At 36.5% G+C, this 19,035-nt stretch overlaps 3 protein-coding genes across 5 annotated transcripts in view; 2 read left to right on the top strand and 1 right to left on the bottom strand.

The window, feature by feature from the left end:
* Positions 1-4,324, top strand: part of LOC107556148 (phosphoribosylformylglycinamidine synthase-like) — a 22,743-nt gene extending 18,419 nt beyond the window's left edge. The window contains exons 22-29 of the mRNA XM_016239187.1: positions 295-414; positions 1,192-1,337; positions 2,063-2,270; positions 2,358-2,449; positions 2,677-2,791; positions 3,025-3,171; positions 3,312-3,452; positions 3,890-4,324. Coding sequence (XP_016094673.1) covers positions 295-414; positions 1,192-1,337; positions 2,063-2,270; positions 2,358-2,449; positions 2,677-2,791; positions 3,025-3,171; positions 3,312-3,452; positions 3,890-4,197 — 1,277 coding nt within the window. The 3' untranslated portion in view covers positions 4,198-4,324. The remainder of the gene's footprint in view (positions 1-294; positions 415-1,191; positions 1,338-2,062; positions 2,271-2,357; positions 2,450-2,676; positions 2,792-3,024; positions 3,172-3,311; positions 3,453-3,889) is intronic.
* Positions 4,325-5,254: 930 nt separating this feature from the next.
* LOC107556150 (E3 ubiquitin-protein ligase RNF170) lies at positions 5,255-11,206 on the bottom strand. Of its 3 annotated transcripts, none has more exons than XM_016239189.1 (7): positions 11,186-11,206; positions 9,219-9,388; positions 8,202-8,268; positions 7,762-7,870; positions 6,801-6,874; positions 6,258-6,368; positions 5,255-5,757 (listed from the first exon to the last, which is right to left on the bottom strand). In XM_016239189.1, the coding sequence occupies exons 2-7, from the start codon at positions 9,245-9,247 to the stop codon at positions 5,452-5,454; spliced, it is 696 nt and encodes a 231-aa protein (XP_016094675.1). In that variant the 5' UTR covers positions 9,248-9,388; positions 11,186-11,206; the 3' UTR covers positions 5,255-5,451. The 3 variants fall into 3 exon arrangements, with proteins under 3 accessions (XP_016094675.1, XP_016094674.1, XP_016094676.1); XM_016239188.1 differs by lacking the exon at positions 11,186-11,206 and adding an exon at positions 10,727-10,784; XM_016239190.1 differs by lacking the exon at positions 11,186-11,206 and adding an exon at positions 9,933-10,004.
* hook1 (hook microtubule-tethering protein 1) lies at positions 11,050-18,990 on the top strand. The gene is made up of 16 exons (XM_016239156.1): positions 11,050-11,094; positions 11,918-12,050; positions 12,171-12,238; positions 12,339-12,398; positions 12,530-12,613; positions 15,390-15,553; positions 15,781-15,921; positions 16,019-16,220; positions 16,712-16,822; positions 16,903-16,990; positions 17,344-17,410; positions 17,679-17,819; positions 17,931-18,018; positions 18,181-18,212; positions 18,318-18,400; positions 18,629-18,990. The coding sequence occupies exons 1-16, from the start codon at positions 11,050-11,052 to the stop codon at positions 18,889-18,891; spliced, it is 1,770 nt and encodes a 589-aa protein (XP_016094642.1). The 3' UTR covers positions 18,892-18,990.
* The last annotated feature ends 45 nt before the right edge of the window (positions 18,991-19,035 follow it).

Here is a 19,035-nt window from a genome sequence, read left to right on the forward strand (position 1 = left end):
AGCATTTAATTAATTAATTATTTATTTACTTATGTATTTCTACATTCATTTATTTATTTAATTCTGCATTTACGTATTTATTCATTTATTTATTTATTTATACTTAAGTAATTTCTCGTCCTCCATATCTTCCCACGCAACACTGTTAAAAACAATAATTAAAAAAAACATCCATAAACTGATCTAGGGGTAGTTTTTGCTCTTCCCAAACTCTGCTGGCCCTATTTGTTGATTCTCAAAGCGCAGCAGCATTTTATCTCTATACGATCTGTTGATTTTAACTTTATATTGCAGATCGACTGCTGACTGCAGGACATGATGTCAGTGATGGAGGGCTCATTTCCTGTCTGCTGGAGATGGCCTTTGCAGGGAATCGTGGGATGGATGTGGACTTGCCTTTAGAAGGTGTTAAAGGTTGGTAATAAAATAATTTACGTTTTGAAAAAAACTTTTTCAATAAAGTTACTTGTGCCAGCCATCATAAGCCAGTTTCCATTCACTTTTTCATTACAGTCTGCATAGAAATACCAACGTGCATTTTGCAAGTTTTATTCACATAAAAAAAATCACATGCACTGAATTGTTTTGGTTTTATTCATATGCTATTATAGTATTTATTAATATTTTGAATTAGCATTTATTTTTAAAAAATAAAAATAAGTTTGTGTAGATCAGTGTTTTTACTAGTTAACTAGTCACTTACTTGTGTACATCCTTATTTGTGTGATTTTTATTTTTTTTTGTAATCCTAGGTAAGATGTTGCATTATCTTTTATTAAAAAATATGATTATAAAATACTATTATATAAAGTATTATTATAATCATGTAATAACTATTATTATAAATTGCTATATAAATATTTTTAATTTTAGTTTACATTTTTAGTCATTTTAGTACTTTAGTACAGCTTAATTATTTTTATTTTTGTTTTACCTTTTTTATCATATACATGTTTTATTTTATTTAAACTTTGTCAGTTTATGAAAGTGATTTTTGATAGATGTAGTTTGAGTTAAAAATAACAATTCTTCTCCAGAAGTTTTTGTACTCTTGAGCACACAAGGGAGAAATTCTGTGAACTTCTAATTTTTGTGATGATTCAGATTTTTCACGGGAATAAATTTGCAGCTTGGATGGAAACATAGCTACAGATGTAATGTCTCATGTCTTTCCTCATTCCTCTCTTTCAGTGATAGAGGCTCTTTTTTCAGAAGAGCTTGGTCTGGTTTTGGAGGTGTGTGAGAGTAATGCATCAAGTGTCTGTCAGAGATACACAGATGCTGGTCTCCTCTGTCACAGAATTGGTAGAACTTCTGGTTTTGGTCCTGATGCTAGGGTGAGCCAAGTTCTTTTCACTTAAAAGCATATGCATGGATTAATGGAGCTCAGTGATTTAAACGATTAGTTCACTTCCAGAATAAAATTTTCCTGGTAATTTACCCACCCCCATGTCATCCAAGATGTTCATGTCATTCTGTCTTCAGTCGCAAAGAAATTAAGGTTTTGGAGGAAAACATTCCATGATTTTTCTCCATATAATGGATTTAAATGGTGGCCAACGGGTTGAAGGTCCAAATTGTAGTTTCAATGTAGCATCAAAGGGCTCTATACAATCCCAGCCTAGGAATAAGGGTCTTATCTAGCAAAACAATTGGTAATTTTCTAAAAAAAAATATATATTTTTTTTTTTATACATTTTACCTACAAATGCTCGTCTTGCACTAGCTTGACTTCACGCATTATGCAGTCACGTTGGACCTTCAGCCCGTTGGCCACCATTTAAGTCCATTATATGGAGAAAAATCCTGGAATGTTTTCCTCAAAAACCTTAATATATATTCTGATAATTTATTCACCCTCAAATCATCCAAGATGTTCATGTCTTTGTTTTCCTCAAAAACCTTAATATCTTTGCGACTGAAGACAAAGACATGAACATCTTGGATGATTTGAGGGTGAATAAATTATCAGAATTTTTATTCTGGAAGTGAACTAATCCTTTAAGTGTGCAAAAAAAAAGCATTCAATAACTGCTGATTTCTTCTCCATACTGTCTTGTAGGTCGTAGTGAGTGTGTGTGGACAGGAAGTGCTGAATGAGCGTCTACCCACACTTAGGGCGATATGGGAAAGTACTAGTTTTCATCTGGACCGACTGCAGGCTAATCCACTGTGTGTCCAAGAGGAAGAAGAAGGGCTTGCTTCTCGGACACAGCCATACCTCAAGCTCACCTTTGACCCCTCCCAAACACCCATCATTAAAGAGCTCTGTGAGACCATGAACCCATTTGACAATCACAAATCTTTCCCATATTCATACTTGACCTGTATGTTAAAATATTTGGCTTGTGTTTCAGCTTCTGGGAAACCCTGTGCAGCTGTTGTGAGAGAGGAAGGCAGTAATGGAGACAGAGAGATGTCTGCTTCTCTATTCATGGCTGGATTTGAGGTAAAGACACACCTACACAAAGAAAGATAAAAGTTTGTGTTTTTAAATATATATGTGTGTTGGAGTTTGTAGTAAGTAAATTTTTTTATTAAAAGAATTTAGGGATGATGCTTGTTCACTAAAAGCACAAATGCTGCTTGTTTGCTTTTAAAGTTTTTCATTTTAAATGCTAACAAGAATGAGTTTTTAATTTTGACATTTGACCTTTTCTCTTATATGATCTGTAGGTGTGGGATGTCACAATGCAGGACCTGTGCTCAGGCTCCACGACCCTTGACCCCTTCCGAGCCGTGGTGTTTGTGGGTGGTTTTAGCTATGCAGATGTGCTGGGGTCAGCTAAAGGTGAAAATCACACTATTGCTTGTTGCAGCAATCATACAAATCACTGCTGAACTGTATGTTAGTTTTGCTATATAATGATAACAAGCATTAACTCATCCCCACCATTAAATTTGTGACTCAGATCATAGGTTATTTAGTACTGGCCTTGCCACTCTGCATACTGAAATTGAGTGGCTCTTGGCACTTGTTCTCTAGCTGATCATCTAATACTTTAACATTTTGTTATTCATCAGGGTGGGCTGCCACAGTGACCTTTAACCCCAAGGCTCGTGAGGAGTTTTATCGCTTCCGCAACCGTGATGACACGCTGAGTCTTGGAGTGTGTAACGGATGTCAGCTTATGGCTTTTCTGGGCTGGGTGGGTGAAAGAGAGGATGGAGGTGAGAGATAAACCTTTTAGTTTTAGTTTGTAAATCCCAGTCATAGCCTCAAGAATTTACATAGTTTCTTCTCTCTGACTACTCTCACTGTATTTTATTTAAATAAATTAAATATTTTATTTTATTTATTTTTATTGTAGGTTCTGATGTTACTCTGACCCATAACAAGTCAGGTCGGTTTGAATCGAGGTTTGTGAGCGTAGGTATCCTGCCCTCTCCGTCCATCATGCTTAAGGGAATGGAAGGATCTGCTCTGGGCGTTTGGGTTGCTCATGGAGAAGGTTAGAATTATATTCATCGTAACACTGTACTTTCCAAGTGCATTTACCTCTACTGCAAGTGAGGTCCAAAAGTCTGAGACCACTAGAAGAAAAAAATATTTAAATTTTTTTTTTTTTAAGTTTTATAAAATATAATATCATTATTTTCATCATAAATAGAACTGTAATTTTAAATAAAAATGTTTCTTTTATTTAAAATTTTTTTTTTTAAATCAACATTAAACTTAATTTGTGTTAAAGGTTTATTTTTCATTTATTTATTTTTTTTAATCCCAAAACTTATGCACTGTATGTTTGTTAGGTGTATTGTTAAGTGAGGCATCAATTCGGCTTATAGTTAGATCTCTTTACTGACAAGTATACAAAGGCAAAAGCTCTGCAGTATGTGTTGTTCCTCTTGAGTGACTTCTTAAAAACTCCTCTCTTTTGTTCCACAGGTCTGATGCAGTTTCGTTCTCCTGAGGCTCAGAAGAAGCTTATCGGTGCCTCTTTGGCTCCTCTGCGTTATGTGGATGACTCGGGGACCCCGACTGAAATCTATCCTATGAACCCCAATGGTTCTGCTCAAGGTGTGGCAGGCATCTGCTCAGCAGATGGCCGTCACCTGGCCATGATGCCCCATCCAGAGCGGGCCGTGCTGGGCTGGCAGTGGGCTTGGGCCCCTCAGCACCTCAGGGGATCACTGGAGGCCTCACCATGGCTTAGCATGTTCCGTAATGCGGCAGTCTGGTGTCAGAGCTCATAAAGATATGCTACTGTACAGTTGTGATAGACGGCTAAACAAATAGGCTAACTAGACTTATTACAACTTATTAAAGGGATAGTTCACCCAAAAATAAATATTGTCACAATTTACTTACCCTCATCTCATTTCAAATCTGTATGCATCTTTCTTCTGCTGAACACAAAAGATACAGTATTTTGAAGAATGTTGATAGCCAAACAGTTTCGGTAACCTTTGACTTGCATTGCATTTTTTTGTCCATACAATGAAAGTTAATGGGAACCTAAATTGTTTGGTTATCACAATTCTTAATAAGGTTTGAAATGACATGAAGGTGAGTAAATGACAGAATGTTCATTTTTGGGTGAACTATCCCTTCAAGAAAATTTTGGATGTTCTTAGACTTTTTGAAATCTTACATTACTACATACAGATCTAGTTTGTATTCAGGTAGAATTAACATGTAGAGTCCTGCTGGAAACTGATGCCTCAACACATACATGTCTAAATTCATAATGGGCTCTTTATTGAGCAATATTGAGATATAATACAAATTTAATGGCGGATTATTAGCTTTTTTTTTTTTTTTATCCAAAATATACATACCAGAAATTATTAACTGAGAAAAGTTTGATGAAACACTACACTCTAAATTTGTGCTACTTGAATTGCATTATCACAATTTTTTATATATATAAAAAGCAAAATATGCATTCCTGAAATTATCATTCCACTAAAAGTTTTCTTGATGAAACACTGCAAACACATTTCGAAGCATTTAATAAATTCCTGATTATAAAATGTTTCTGTCATGTATGTTGTGCGTGCGTGTGTGTGTGTGTGTGTGTGTGAGATAGATATGTAAGGCATAATGCACAGCATTAAAATTGTTTAATGCACAGCTAGCCCTGCATTATCTCTTACTTAATGCATACCTGCCAGCCAATCAGAATCGAGTATTCAGACAGACTATGGTATAAAAAACAAATAAACTATATATATATATATATATAAATAAATATTTATTAGAAACTTGCATATTTACTAAACCAAACTTTACATTTATGTACAATCTGTCTTCAATAAAACACCTTAAATTGTTGTTTTTAAAACATCAGAACTCCCCTCATCTAGTGCTGTATGTGTATTCTAGACACATCATTGAAAATCCATGTTCAATAAGACCAAAGTGCAGCAGGTCATAACACTGTTAACCTTTGCCAACAAGGTTGATTAGTGTCATTTCAACATGCTAGTAAGCACATTATCACTCTTCTACAACGAGTCAGTCAGCACACCCTGTGTGACTGAGTGCATTCTTGTCCTCTGCGGTCCCATCTGCTGGTTGATGTTAATAATGCAGATAAGAAGAAGGAAGACCACTACAAAATCATCCAGCATACCCAGCACACTGCTCAACGGCCCAGGTAGTGTCTCCAGTGGGGAGGCCAAGGACATGGCAGCACCAAATCCACAGACAGCCACCCTCAATAGAAACAGCCACACCAGGCCACCCATGTTCCCCAACCATCGCACCACAAAGAGCAGGAAGAGAGGTGTGTCGCACAGGTAATCCTTTACCTAGAAAAGAAAAGATGACAATCATACTGTAGCATATGACCTAGCAAGTGTGGGACGTGTATCTGTACAATAAAAACATGTCTGTGGGTGTCTTCCAACTGTAGAAAACAACTTTCCTGGCCTGAGATTTCACAACATTTGTGGCATCAGGAACTAAAATAGGTGTGGTGGTGATGTGATATAGTCCAGAGCAAATAAAAGGATAAACTCTCTGCTGAGAAGTAATAATGGTAATTGTACAGATTTACTGGGAGCGGCACGAGTTTGTCAACAGAAAGAATGGTGTAGTTTTTCAAGTCAGCCGTCACCTGTCTTTCTGAGCATGGCAGTGTACAGTGCAATGTCCAATTACAGTAGCTACAATAACATTGTCTATCAGTCTGACTTCACAAAAACCAAACTTCATATGTATGGTATGATTTCAGTCTGAATAAAACTGCTAATGACATTTTAAAAAGACAAATTATTGCTTTAGTCTAACAGAAAGCAAATGTTTGTACCTGTCTTGGTGCTCCAGAGTAGCGTTTGTTATAGTCTCTGACGTGTTTTAGCACTTCTGTCTCTTTACAGTCAGCTCTGGTCTCGCTGAAGAGATGGCACATCTTATTCACCTGAGAATAAAGAATAAAAGACAACAAATAAAATGAGAGCTTTGTCTTTTCTGTATGTATGCACAGATATATACAGTAATTGTGAAATATTCATACAATTGAAAATGTTTTCTCATTTAAAATCTTTTAAACTAGTTTATTCCTGTGATGGCAAAGCTGGATTTTCAGCAGCCATTACTCCAGGCTTCAGTGTCACATGATCCTTCAGAAATCATTTTAATGTTAAATGTTGAAAGCAGTTGTGCTGCTTAATATATTTTTTTTGTGGAAATCGTCATACAATACCATTTAAGTGTTTGGGGTAAGTAAGATTTTTTTTAAAAGAAAGAAAGAAATAGTTTTATTCAGAACTAAAATGTAAAAAGACATCAAATAAAATGCATTTATTTATTTATTTTCCAAAAAGTGTGCATCAGCTAAGAAATCTCTTACCGTCTGTCTGCACAAAGGACAGCTGATGGCATCTAACCAGGAGCAATGTTTCCAGTAAGATATCAGACATGGTGCTAGAGAGGGAAAGAGACAGAAGACAGATAAGCATGGGTCTCTCCTTTACCATGTGCCCAGTGCCATGTGCCAGAAATGTGTTGTTTTCAATAACAACAGCTTTTATTAGATAGATCTCATAAATGTGCTTTTCAACTGAAATGCATTGGCTTTGGTGATTCAGAAATGACATTTGGATTCCACCATTCACATCATGTTAAAACAACACAAAAATATGGTTTGTTGCTATTTATTTTTGGATTCAGGTAAATCTGGTAAATCATATTCAATGGATTTTTTTCTCAAAAGCAATTATTTAACATAAAGTAGCTGATCAAGTTCACTACTTTTTATTTAGCCTATTTAGTAGAGCTGATATGATTAGAAGGAATAATAAAAATAATAGTAGTTATTGAACAGGTAATCAAATCTGAAAGAGACATGCATGTGTATCATCATGTTTATTTTATTACTAATTATTATCTTTGCTGCTCTTTATTTCAGTCTCTTTAATGTGCTTATTTAAAGCGCCTGCGGTGGAAGAGTTCAAATGTGATAGTACAACAGTTTAGAATTTTGTATTAACCTTGTAGTTTACTATTAACATAAATCTACAAATATTCCCTCTCTGAGTGTGTATTCACGTGATCTGGGTCAGGTGAGAGGCATGGCTATCATAACTATGGCAACAGTATAATATTAAACTCCATAGGCAACACTGTAGAGTCACATGACCGGGTAAGTGTTGAGTACTTGCAGTGTAAATGCCCACCACCATCTGCTCTCTCACAGTTCACCAGTTACGCTAGTCTAAAGCACCTTAAGCTAAAGTGAACCACCATGATGATTTTATATATATATTTTTTATTTATTTTGCAGTGATGTGTTTTGAAGTAGGTTGACGCACCACAGAAAAGATGCCCACAGTTGGTCTCTACAGGATAGCTGGCAATCTGTAAACACACGGGGCAGTGATTGTCCCTGTTGCCTGCTGGTAACCATATCTTAGGCAAATCCTGCAAGCAGGAAAATAACATTATTACTCTGAATTAATATGAACTTTTCCAGGTTCTTAGAGAAATACTACTTAAAAAACGCAATAAATGATGATAAATGACATTTTGTACTATGTATTTTATACAAATATTGCTCTGTTGCATGTGTCATTTATTTCTATGATAATGTATGACTTTGTAGTATTGCAGTATTTCACTGAAATACACATTTCTAATTGAAAATGCTACATTTAATGATAAATGATTAAATAAAATACACAATATAAGAATTTTACTAGTAGTCTAGTTTACTAGTAGGCCAGTGCATGTGTGTGTAGGAATGTGTATGCACCTCTCTGTTGTTCACGTGAGGATTGTGTGGCTGGCCTTGACTCCTTATCTTTGAGTGTAGAGAGCACCTTCAAAAATGAGAGATGCAGTTATTAAAAAGCAATAGTGTGGATTTTATGTTCAGCCATTTTGTTGAACTGAGAGACTTCAAATCACAATGCAGGACTAGAGTTTAAAAGGTCATCGTCATTATATGTGCAACATGAGTTAAAACATCATCATATCATTACAGCTTACAGATTTTCTTTTGAAATTCAGAGTAAACTGTATTGGAAAGTACCTAATTCCTCTTCATTAGAATAAAAACATTTATTCATCTCAAGATAAAACCCGATTTATTTATTTTTTACAAAATGTATTACACTTTTTATCAATGAGTCTGGTCAGGCCAAGTCTGGAAGAGCACGTACGAAATCTAAATTTAACTATCTGACACACCTGTTTGTTTTACTCATACCAGATAACGCAACATCAGACAGCCTTAAAGTACATCAGCCTTTGAAATATGTCAGCACTGAACTAATTTGCCTTTGATATGAAAATAACTATTTGCATCTTATGGCTTGATATCATGCAGTTGTTATCTTGTACAGCAAAATTATCTGTAAAACAACACAACATTGTGCTCATGATCCCATGTGAAAGTATTTGAGAATTGTAGGACTGCGAGTTCAATTTAGAATTGAATAAAGTTAGACTGACATGACTGAACTGCCCGATGTCATAATATTTAGTGTCTGTGTGGTGCCTTTTATTGCCCCACAATACCATAACACAATTCATCTGCTGTCTCAGGACACTTCTTCATGTATATTTTAAACAGATGCTGCATATCATTAAACTGTTTAAAACAGCATCTATATTATATTGATGTACCTTCCCAGTTAAATAATGTCCTTTGTTCATAAGGGCATCATTTCAACATTCAACTTACACAGCAGACAGTTTCAAATTGGATTAAAAACAGGCATAAAATATATTTAATACAAATCTAACACAAATAGTTTGTCTCTCTCACCTGTTGTGGAAGCTGCGGCTGGTGGGCATGTTTCTTGTTCGTAATTCAGTTGCTTTCTCTCGTGGAAGGCAGAGACGAATGCTTTCTTACTGCTACGGGTTAATCATTAACCAGGGCATCAGTCCCACATCAGTTCCCTTTTTTGGAGATTAGGTAACTAGACTGATTTCCTGTTGGATTTTCGAAATTCAGGAAACTTGCTTGCAATCTTACGGCCTCTACAATATGTTAATGTATGTGAAAATGTGTTGATTGACAATATTTGCACTGAACAAAGCCATGGCCATTTCTCGGTCTCCAGTGTTGTATTTTTGTCATGTGACCACTATCACAGGTTCAAAGACACAGGTTGTAAGTCTCCTCCTGCTTTAAGTAGGTTAGGTGTCTGGTTAACCTGTCAATGGTTTACCGTAAGTTTACACAATCTACAGCTGTCCCATAGTGATGACCAAAGAAAGGCATTTCACTGGGATGCCTGGAACAATCATATCCAGGGCAATCCAGCAGATTAAAATAATCTATATCCAATGGGTTTATTATATTACACATGTGGATACTCAAATAGAGCCTATTATGTGTGGGTTACGTTTCTTATATCTATCAATATTCATTATTGATAAGACAGCTCTTGTAACTTAGTTACCCAACTTCCAAACTGGCTCCATGCATTTGCCCTGGAGATTTTTGCTAAAAACTGCTCAAGCTAATATTTACCTTTCTCATTTTTGCCTAAACTGCAAGGTTATAGTGGCTGAAAATAGCAGCTGTTGATCCACAAGGGCCTTGGTGGCACAGGGGTGGGTTAAAGACCCACAGCCCCAATGAGAACCTGAAGGCTGTCATGGTTTAAAGTCCAGTGTCATGTCAGTCAAGGACTACTCCCACCAGTCACAGTGTCTCAAGTTTTGTGATTAACAGGTTGAAGATGCAATAGAAAAAATATTTTTGGCTTATTTCTGACTGGCATATCCATTGAGCTTTAGTATATATTTTAATGTTATCAAATGATGTGGCTTTATGGAGAAAATATAAATGGAGTAAATAAAGGAAAGAGTTTATTTAAACTTTAATGGAATGCAGTTTATCTATTTATATTTATTTATATTCTATCCATTATTATCTATTTATATATTATATAGTTGTTTGCAATAAAGGCACTGATGTGTCTTTTATTTTGTATATGAAGTAGTCCCACATGTGCTCATCCTTAGGTAAACCATGTGACTGCGCATCACAATCTTATCTAATTACAAAAAAGGTAATAAAAGGCTTGAGAGATGTTAATGTTTAATGTTTAACAACAGAAAACACAATCGTCTTTGAAAACTGTGTGAGCTGTTAAATTAAAACAAATAAAATGTCAGATTTAAAAATAAGCACTGAAAAATTATGATTTACATTCATGGTTTAACACAATTGTTGTTGTTGTTTTTTGGAACATGATTGAATGGTTTCTAGCTGGTCATAGCTGTGGTTTCCATAGTGTGGAAACCTAACGATTAACTTACACCAAATGATCCGTGTTCACTGCTCTGCCAGGCTCCTCGGATCTCTGTTTTGATTGGCTGCACGGTGTCCTGAACTCAATACACCATTGGTGTTTTATTTCTTGCTGTTGCGCTCTTGATCCGTCAATCCCCCAATCCTTATCAACGCAGCACGCGCTGTCGCGGCGGACATTCACGAAGCCTTTACGTATCAATTAGTGCGTAGACGCAATAGACGTGAACGCAGGGCTGCTGAGAGCTAGGCAAATACACACGCAGGTGGGGAAGGGAAGCGCATTGTTGACAGGTGGACGGAAATATTTGTCCGATCGTAAAGAGGAGATATGGATTTAAATAAAACGGTGCTGTGCGAGAGCCTGATTATTTGGGTAAGATCCTATCTTTTAGTTTAGCTCTAAAGGTCACTGGAATCAGGAATCGTTTATTTATCTGCGATCAGATTTTTGACGATAGCGTTACCTGTCGCAGGTAGTCGTTTCCTTCGGGCACTATGGTCCAAAAATACCGGAAATAAGACATGTAGATGTGTGCACTTGCTCTTGTAAACCAAACGGGCTCTGTGGTGCATCATTACAACGTTAAAAAATGCATTCATTCCACCCGTCCAACACGCGACACCAATATATACAAAAATCATAACGACAAACCAGACTCCGAATGCTGTTAGACATGTAAACAGCACCAACAGTCACAGCCAACTCCATCCTCATCCGAATTAGGCGTCTAATCTGGTTAGCTAGAGTATTTGTGGAATGTGTTTTATGCAATCAGATATTCCCTGTCTCAGTTTAATATGATGGCGCTTTGATTTTTGACTGCGGTGTGTGATCGCGGTCCTCTGCATTTGGCTCGGATCCATGGCTGTGTTACACTGCGTTCACACCAGGGCCCCTTCTGAATAGTTTTCAAAAGGACCTATAAGATTCTAAAGCTTATAATGTCCCAGCTTATAATGGTTACCTGAATAGATGGCATATTTTAAATGCATTATTTGTTTGCTAGAATCCCAGAGTCCCATTTCTATAGTGATCTCTAATGCATTAGAGCTGCACACCTAAATCTGCATAATTTATGTATATGATAAAGTATTTTGTGTGTGTATATATATATATATATATATATATATATATGACCATACCTAATCTGATTCATTCTAATAATTAATATGTGTTATGATCACTTTGTGTCCAGCTTTTGGCTCAAAAGATCACAGATTTCCCTCTGCCTGATCTGGCGCGTGTGGTAGAGCAGTTTGATCAAGTAGAGCTGGGACGCCTCCTACAGCTCATCCTGGGGTGTGCAGTCAAATGTGACAGGAAACAAGGTAGTTAAAGGGATAGTTCACCCAAACCTTTAAATATTGTTATTTACTATCATAATTTACTGCTATTTCGCTGTGATGAGTGTATATATCGTCATTTTAACCCTGTGTTTTTTTGTTTAGAGTATATCCAGATAATCATGACCTTGGAGGAATCTGTACAGCATGTGGTGATGACTGCTATTCAGGAGGTCAGATTAATTTAATTCAGATCTATTTTTATGTGGTCATATACATTTTTTCATTTATAAAGAAAAAAAGGAATTTCAAAGCTTTTTGTATTGGTTACAGCTTATGAGCAAGGAGACTGTGTCTCAGTTAGGAACAGAACATCTTGGAGATGTTGAACAGGTAAGAAATACAGACATAGTATTATAACATCATAGTATAACATATTGTCAGTTTGAGAACTGTCAGGAGTATTGATATTGTTGTTAAATGTAGTATCTTGTAGTATTGTTCAATGTTGCTGTTTTTGGTAGTTAAAAAAAGCCTTGGAGGATCTGACTGAAGTCATGGCAGAGAAAGAAGAGCTGGCACAGCGCTGTCAGGAGCTCGACATGCAGGTGAGATTCTAGTTTCAGTAAAACAGCTGTCAACGGTTTTGCATTAATCAAGATACAATAAAATTAAGAATGTTAAAAGTCAAGTCACATTTATTTATGTAGCAGTTTATATAATATAGATTTCAAAGGAGCTTCACAGTAATAAACAGGAAAATAACAGTGTTAAAGTTCATCAGTTATGAAATTACTTCAATTTCATTTGTAAAGCAGCTCTTCAAAAAACAGCAGCGTCATTAGTCAGCTCAATTTAGTTGACTCAATTCAGTTAAGTAACCATGTCATTGTAGCAAAGTTTATCAATTATGAGCTCAATTCCACTATAAAGCTGCTCTACAACTGTAGATACTTTTGTGACAGCCTTAAAGGAGACATATTATGCCCCTTTTTACAATATGTAATGTAAGTCTCTGGTGTCCTCAGAATGTGTCTGTGAAGTCTCAGCTCAAAATACACCACAAATAATTTATTATATCATTTTGAAAATGCCTATTTTGAGTGGAAGCAGAAACACGCTGTTTTTCGGGCCTGTCTCTTTAATGAGGTGCTGCTCCCCGCCCCCTTTTCCAGAATAGAGCTGTGCCATTACAGCTCGGACCTGTTAAAAACATCTGTTTTGGTTCTGATTATCATGTTTATCGCGCTGAAATCATGCCTTTTAAACCATATGAGTTTAAACTTCTGATATACGGTTTTCTGAGTGCACACATCCGAAGCACACGGACAGAAAGCTGCTGTCACAGCATGTGAGTACTAAACTAAGTTCTCATTCACACACAAGTTAAAAACACATGAGTTACAAGAACAGTCCGTTATGTGTATGAAGGTAAACAGCTGGGAAATAAATCGCACGATTATTTTAGATCTGTGTGGCAGCAGCAGTATACAGTAAATAAATCAATAAATCCGCTGCTCTGTTGACTCCTCTGAGGCTGGGACTCTAAATAGTGTTCTGTGCTCGTCTGTGCAGGCAAAGACAGAACAGTTAGCATGTTTTGCTCTAACTTTCGCCATGGCATTAGAACTGGTACACCGTTGTGGCTTGCGAAATAAAAATGACAGCGCCGTGGGTGGAAACTTACAGATTAAGGGGCGGTAATATTATTATTTGCAGTGTCACTAGGGAAGCGAAATCAGACGTGCTCGTTTTTTTCAGAGGCTTGCAGAAAAAGGCTTCCCAAATCCAAATTACTGGGTTAATATTTTTCACGTTTACTTGGTTGGTAGATGCACCAGGGACCTGATTATAGCACTTAAAACCTGGAAAAGTCTGATTTTCATGATATGTCACCTTTAAGTAAGATTGTGACAAAAATGGTTCATGCATAGAAACCAAAATAGCACATTAATAGTTATTATTATTCCTTGATTTAGATATGAATATATACAGGTGCAGAAATATTTACAAGCTGCCTACATAAAGGCATTGGTCAAAGAAATCCAGAGACAGTATTTGTTTTAGTGGCTATGTTTGCAGACTGTAAGTGTCAGCTCAGTGAACAGCATTTCTGATTTCTGCTGTTCTGTTCATTCACCTTCATGGATGAACAGATTTTGCCTTTGAGTGCAAGTATTTTTTGTTTGTCTCTGCAGAGACCGATGTGTTTTTAGCTTTACAAAGAGGTGAAGTAATTTGTCTTGTACAGTATTTCATTAAATATTTAGGTATATATTTTCCTTTTGGAAATTGTGGTAAATATAGTACATTTAAAGGTGTTAATTTTCCTGTGCACACAAATGGGTTAGAAATTCATGTGTGCTGATTCTTGACAGATTGAGTTGTAAAAGTATCCATGACCTATGAGAGGTAAGTCTAAACAAATGCATGATAACCTAGCCTAACTAAAACTAAAACACTGCATTGCCACTAACCAATCTAACCACTGAAAAACTGGTCTTATCTGGGGGTTTTGTGTGGCAAAAAGAGCTCATGGGTTCAGTGCTGAAATTAGGTTTAACATGCTTAATGTCATGAACAGTGGATTTGTGGACTTAATTGGCAAATAAATGTAAAACTGAATAAATTTGGAGTTTATGTATTTATATACACAATTGTAATGGATAAATTACTTAATATTTAGTTTTGAAAGTGTTTTTTATTTTTGTTTGCTGGTTTATTTCCTTTTGTGGTAAGTAGTTGGGCAGCACAATGTTTTTTAAAATGCAAATCTAGTTGTAATCTCTTTTAATTCACAAAATAATCTTTACATCATGCTCTATATATACACTACCATTCAAAAGTTTGAGGTCAGTAAGATTTTTTTTTAAGTAATTATTTTATTCAGCAAGGATGAATTAAATTGATCAAAGGTGACAGTAAATACATTTATAATGTAAAAATGTATCACATTTTCCACAAAAAAATATTAATGTAATATTAAGAAGTGTTTCTCAGCATATTCAAATGGTTTCTGAATGATCATGTGACGTGAAGGCTGGATTAATGGCTGTTGAAAATACAGCTTTGCCATCAAAGAAATAAATTACATTTTAAAATATATTAAAATAGAAAACATTCATTTTAAGTTGTAAGAATTCTTACTGTATTTTTGATCAAATAAATGCAGCTTTGGTGGGCATAAGATACTTCTTTCAAAAACATTAAAAGATCTTACTGACCCCAAACATTTGAATGGCAGTGTACATCGTATGGTACAACTACTTACAAATTCTATGTTCAAATATGCCGTATGTTGTATGTAGGTCATACATGCCTTGACACAATAAATATCAGGCTTCCCAGAAAGCCCTGATGTTTGACCTTTTGCCCTTTGAACAGGTGACAATGCTACAGGAGGAAAGGAACAGCCTCCTGGCAGAAAATGATGTCTTGACTGATCGATCCAGTCAGCTTGATACTTTTGAAAACCCCAGCACTCCATCAGGGAGGAAGCACAGCCAACTACAACTACAGCTAGAGCAGCTTCAGGAGGAGAACTTCAGGTACAGCTTCATCTGACTACAGATCCCACATTCCCACATATCCAAACTAACTGGTCTAATATTGTCTGCAACTTGCTTGATATTAACCTGCTGATGTTCTGAATATTGTTGTGGATGCATAAATAGACAAGCATTGAAAATAGTGAACCAAGCTTGGGTAGAATTTCTCTATTTGAAATAGCATGCAGTGTAAATAATGAATGTGTGTGCATGTGTGTAATAACCAGACTCGAGGCAGCTAAAGATGATTACCGCATCCACTGTGAAGAGCTGGAGAAACAACTAGTGGAGCGTCAGCATCGTAATGATGAACTGACCAGCCTGGCTGAGGAGTCGCGATCGCTTAAAGATGAATTAGACATATTAAGGTGTGTGCTAGGTCATACATATTTTAACAAGTCGTTTTTGCCAGTATCCACTTTGAGTGTTTTGGGAAGTCTTTATGATTAATTTGTGTTTGTTTAGGAGCTGCTCTGACCGGGCAGTCAAGCTAGAGGCCTCTGTTGAGACGTACAGGAAGAAGTTAGAAGATCTAAGTGACCTCAGACGGCAAGTGAAAGTTCTGGAGGAGAAGAATATGACCTATATGCATAACACAGTCAGCCTTGAAGAGGAGCTACGCAAGGCTAATGCTGCAAGAACTCAATTAGAGACATACAAGAGACAGGTATAAACATGCTAGCAGTTTTTATTTTTAAGAATTATGAGAAAGATGTTTTTTTTGTTCAGTCATAGTCATCATCACACTACCGTTCAGTTGTTGTTGTTGTTGTTGTTTTTTTTTAAGAAATCGATATGTTTATTCAACAAGCATGCATTAAATTGATCAAAGACTGAAGTTATTGCTGCTGAAAATTCAGTTTTGCCATCACAGGAATAAATTACATTTTCAAATATATTATAATAGAAAACAATTATTTTAAATTGTAATAATATTTCACCAATGTTCCTGTTTTTGCTGTATTTTTGATCAAATAAATGCAGCCTTGGTGAGTGTAAGAGACTTTCAAAACTTTCAAAAACATGAAAAAATGAAAATGTTTTGAACAGTGGTGTAAAAATGGTGACCACAATCATATTTGAGTATTATAGAGCATACACATACAACTTTAAGCTTGAAATCAAAAGATAACCGTTACATTGTTTTTGGAACTTCAGGGTCAGGAGCTCCACAGGAAACTGTCTGATGAGTCCCGTAGGGCTGATAACCTGGCGTTCGAGATGAAGAAATTTCAGGAGAAATATGATGCTTTACTAAAGGAGAAGGAGGTAGCCAGGCACGTTCACCTGCAATTACTCATACACATGCCAAAACCTTGGGATAATTGTGTTTCTGTCTGATTCATCAGAGGATCAGCATTGAGAAGGACACTCTCAGAGAGATTAATGAAGAGCTGCGATGCACACAGGCCCAACAGGACCAGCTATTACAAGCAGGTATGTTTGCAGATCCCACACCTGGAGATGTTGCAATATGCCGGTAGCAAAAGATTGCATTTGAATGAAGAATGTTACTCACAGACATGAATCAGTGCAGGTAGTGCTCTGTTGAGTGCGATAACAGTTCCTCCGCTCCTGTGGTTTGTTTGGCATAGCCAATTTAAATTCAAGCAAATCTGCTAGTTCAGAGGCAGTACAGCCTGTTACATTTATATTCCGACCACAGTGCAGGCTTGAACCCAGCTCAAGTGATCTATCTGGGTCACTTCGCAGCTCAGTAAACACAAACTGAAAATGTAGTTTTGAAGATGGTATGAAACTTAAACTTGTGCATATTTCACACTTCACAGGAAAGTATCAAACAGGAAGTCCAAGCCATGATAACCTGGCAGCTGAGATGTTGCCCATTGAGTACAGGTATGATATATATATGAGGTTTTTTTCTAATTTAATATATTTCAAAATGACATTTATTCCTGTAAGGGTAAAGTTGATTTTTTTTAACATCCATTACTCCAGTCTTCAGTGTCACATGATCCTTCATAAGACTAGTATAGTACAGTAGCATGCCATTCTGGACCTAATTCCTTAGTGATTCACATTTTTAGTACGTGAAAAATCTTAGTTACCATCGTAGGACACCTATGTATTTGTTTATGTTGATTGTATATGTCTGCTTCTCCAGGGAGAAGTTCATCCGTCTGCAGCATGAGAACAAGATGTTGCGGCTGCAGCAGGAGGAGTCAGAGAACGAGCGCATAACTGAGCTGCAGGAGCAGCTGGAGGAGGCCCGGCGCGGACGCAGCCAACTGGACACTGAGAACAGGTACAGATTGACATAATACATTGAATATAAACTGACCGTACTGTGCAGTAGCTTTTCTACATATAAACATGCCTGTGTGAGAATGTGTTGTGCTGTTTTATGTGTATTAAGGTTAAACAGAGAAAGAATTAGTGAGCTCCAGCAGCAGGTAGAGGATCTCCAGAAGGCCTTGCAGACACAAGGAGCCAAACCTGAAGATGTAAGTGTGTGTTTGAGCCACTTGGTGGTGCTGTTTTTGCACATTTTTGGTCAGTGCTGCATGAACAATTACTTTGCTAAATGATCTGGTCTTTGATTTCTGAAAGTGATGATAGTGATACTTTTCATTAAAAAGTCACATTGCTTGTTTCCTGTCATACAGTCTCATTTGAAGAGGAAGCTGGATGCTCATATGTAAGTTTAGACATTTAATCTAATTTGTTTTCTTTGTTGTTTTAGCTATGTTTGAGCATCTTATGCACTTTCTGAAATGGATGGTCCTTATGTTTTTTTTCCCAGGGTGCAACTGAATAAGGCACAAGATGAAATCATGAAGAAGAAAGAGCTGCTGGAGGACCTTCAGCCAGACGCTACTCAAACCAGTTAGCGTCTAAATTTTGACCTAACCTGATTTTTCACCCCACATTGCTTTATGATTTTCATGACCTCATAGACAAAGACTGAATCACACTCACCCACTCAAACCATCAAATGTGTGTCAAACTGTAAACTGTGATGTCCAGGATCTAGAGTGATGTTATGATCCTCTTGGAGTCAAACAAATAATCTTTAAAGTTCCTCTCAGTTTTAAAGATAAATGTCACTTTCAGGTGTGAAGATGGATGAGCTGATGGCAGCGCTGAAAAAGAAAGATGAAGACATGAGGGCGATGGAGGAACGATACAAGATGTACCTGGAGAAAGCCCGTGATGTACTCACATTAAATTCAGCTCTGAAATACATAGCCTATTTTGCCACTGACTGTCTTATGCTCTGGTCTGTGTTACAATTTTGTAGCCATTTCAAAGTCCTTGATATTTTCATGTTACCGAATCATGTAAAATTAGGAGGAACTGATCAAAATTGTATGTAGTCTGTCATATTCTGTACGTCAGGTAACTACAGGTTTAATCAGTCAATATATGCGTTCTTGCATTATTTAAAGCTCTTTTACAAGCTCCGTTATATCAAAGAGTTATTACCCATATATTCCAATGATAATACATATTGTGCATTT

The sequence above is a fragment of the Sinocyclocheilus grahami genome, unplaced genomic scaffold, assembly GCF_001515645.1.
Source record: "Sinocyclocheilus grahami isolate Dianchi unplaced genomic scaffold, SAMN03320097.WGS_v1.1 scaffold556.1, whole genome shotgun sequence".
Classification (NCBI taxonomy): Eukaryota; Metazoa; Chordata; class Actinopteri; order Cypriniformes; family Cyprinidae; genus Sinocyclocheilus; species Sinocyclocheilus grahami.

Coding starts and splice junctions, on each gene's coding strand:
- hook1 (XM_016239156.1), top strand. CDS start 11,050: ATGGATTTAAATAAAACGGTGCTGTGCGAGAGCCTGATTATTTGG. Junction 11,095..11,917: donor GCGAGAGCCTGATTATTTGG/GTAAGATCCTAT, acceptor CTTTGTGTCCAG/CTTTTGGCTCAAAAGATCAC. Junction 12,051..12,170: donor CAAATGTGACAGGAAACAAG/GTAGTTAAAGGG, acceptor TTTTTTGTTTAG/AGTATATCCAGATAATCATG.
- LOC107556150 (XM_016239189.1), bottom strand. CDS start 9,247: ATGCCCACCAGCCGCAGCTTCCACAACAG. Junction 8,269..9,218: donor AGCCGCAGCTTCCACAACAG/GTGAGAGAGACA, acceptor TCATTTTTGAAG/GTGCTCTCTACACTCAAAGA. Junction 6,875..7,761: donor CTGTGGGCATCTTTTCTGTG/GTGCGTCAACCT, acceptor TTCCCTCTCTAG/CACCATGTCTGATATCTTAC.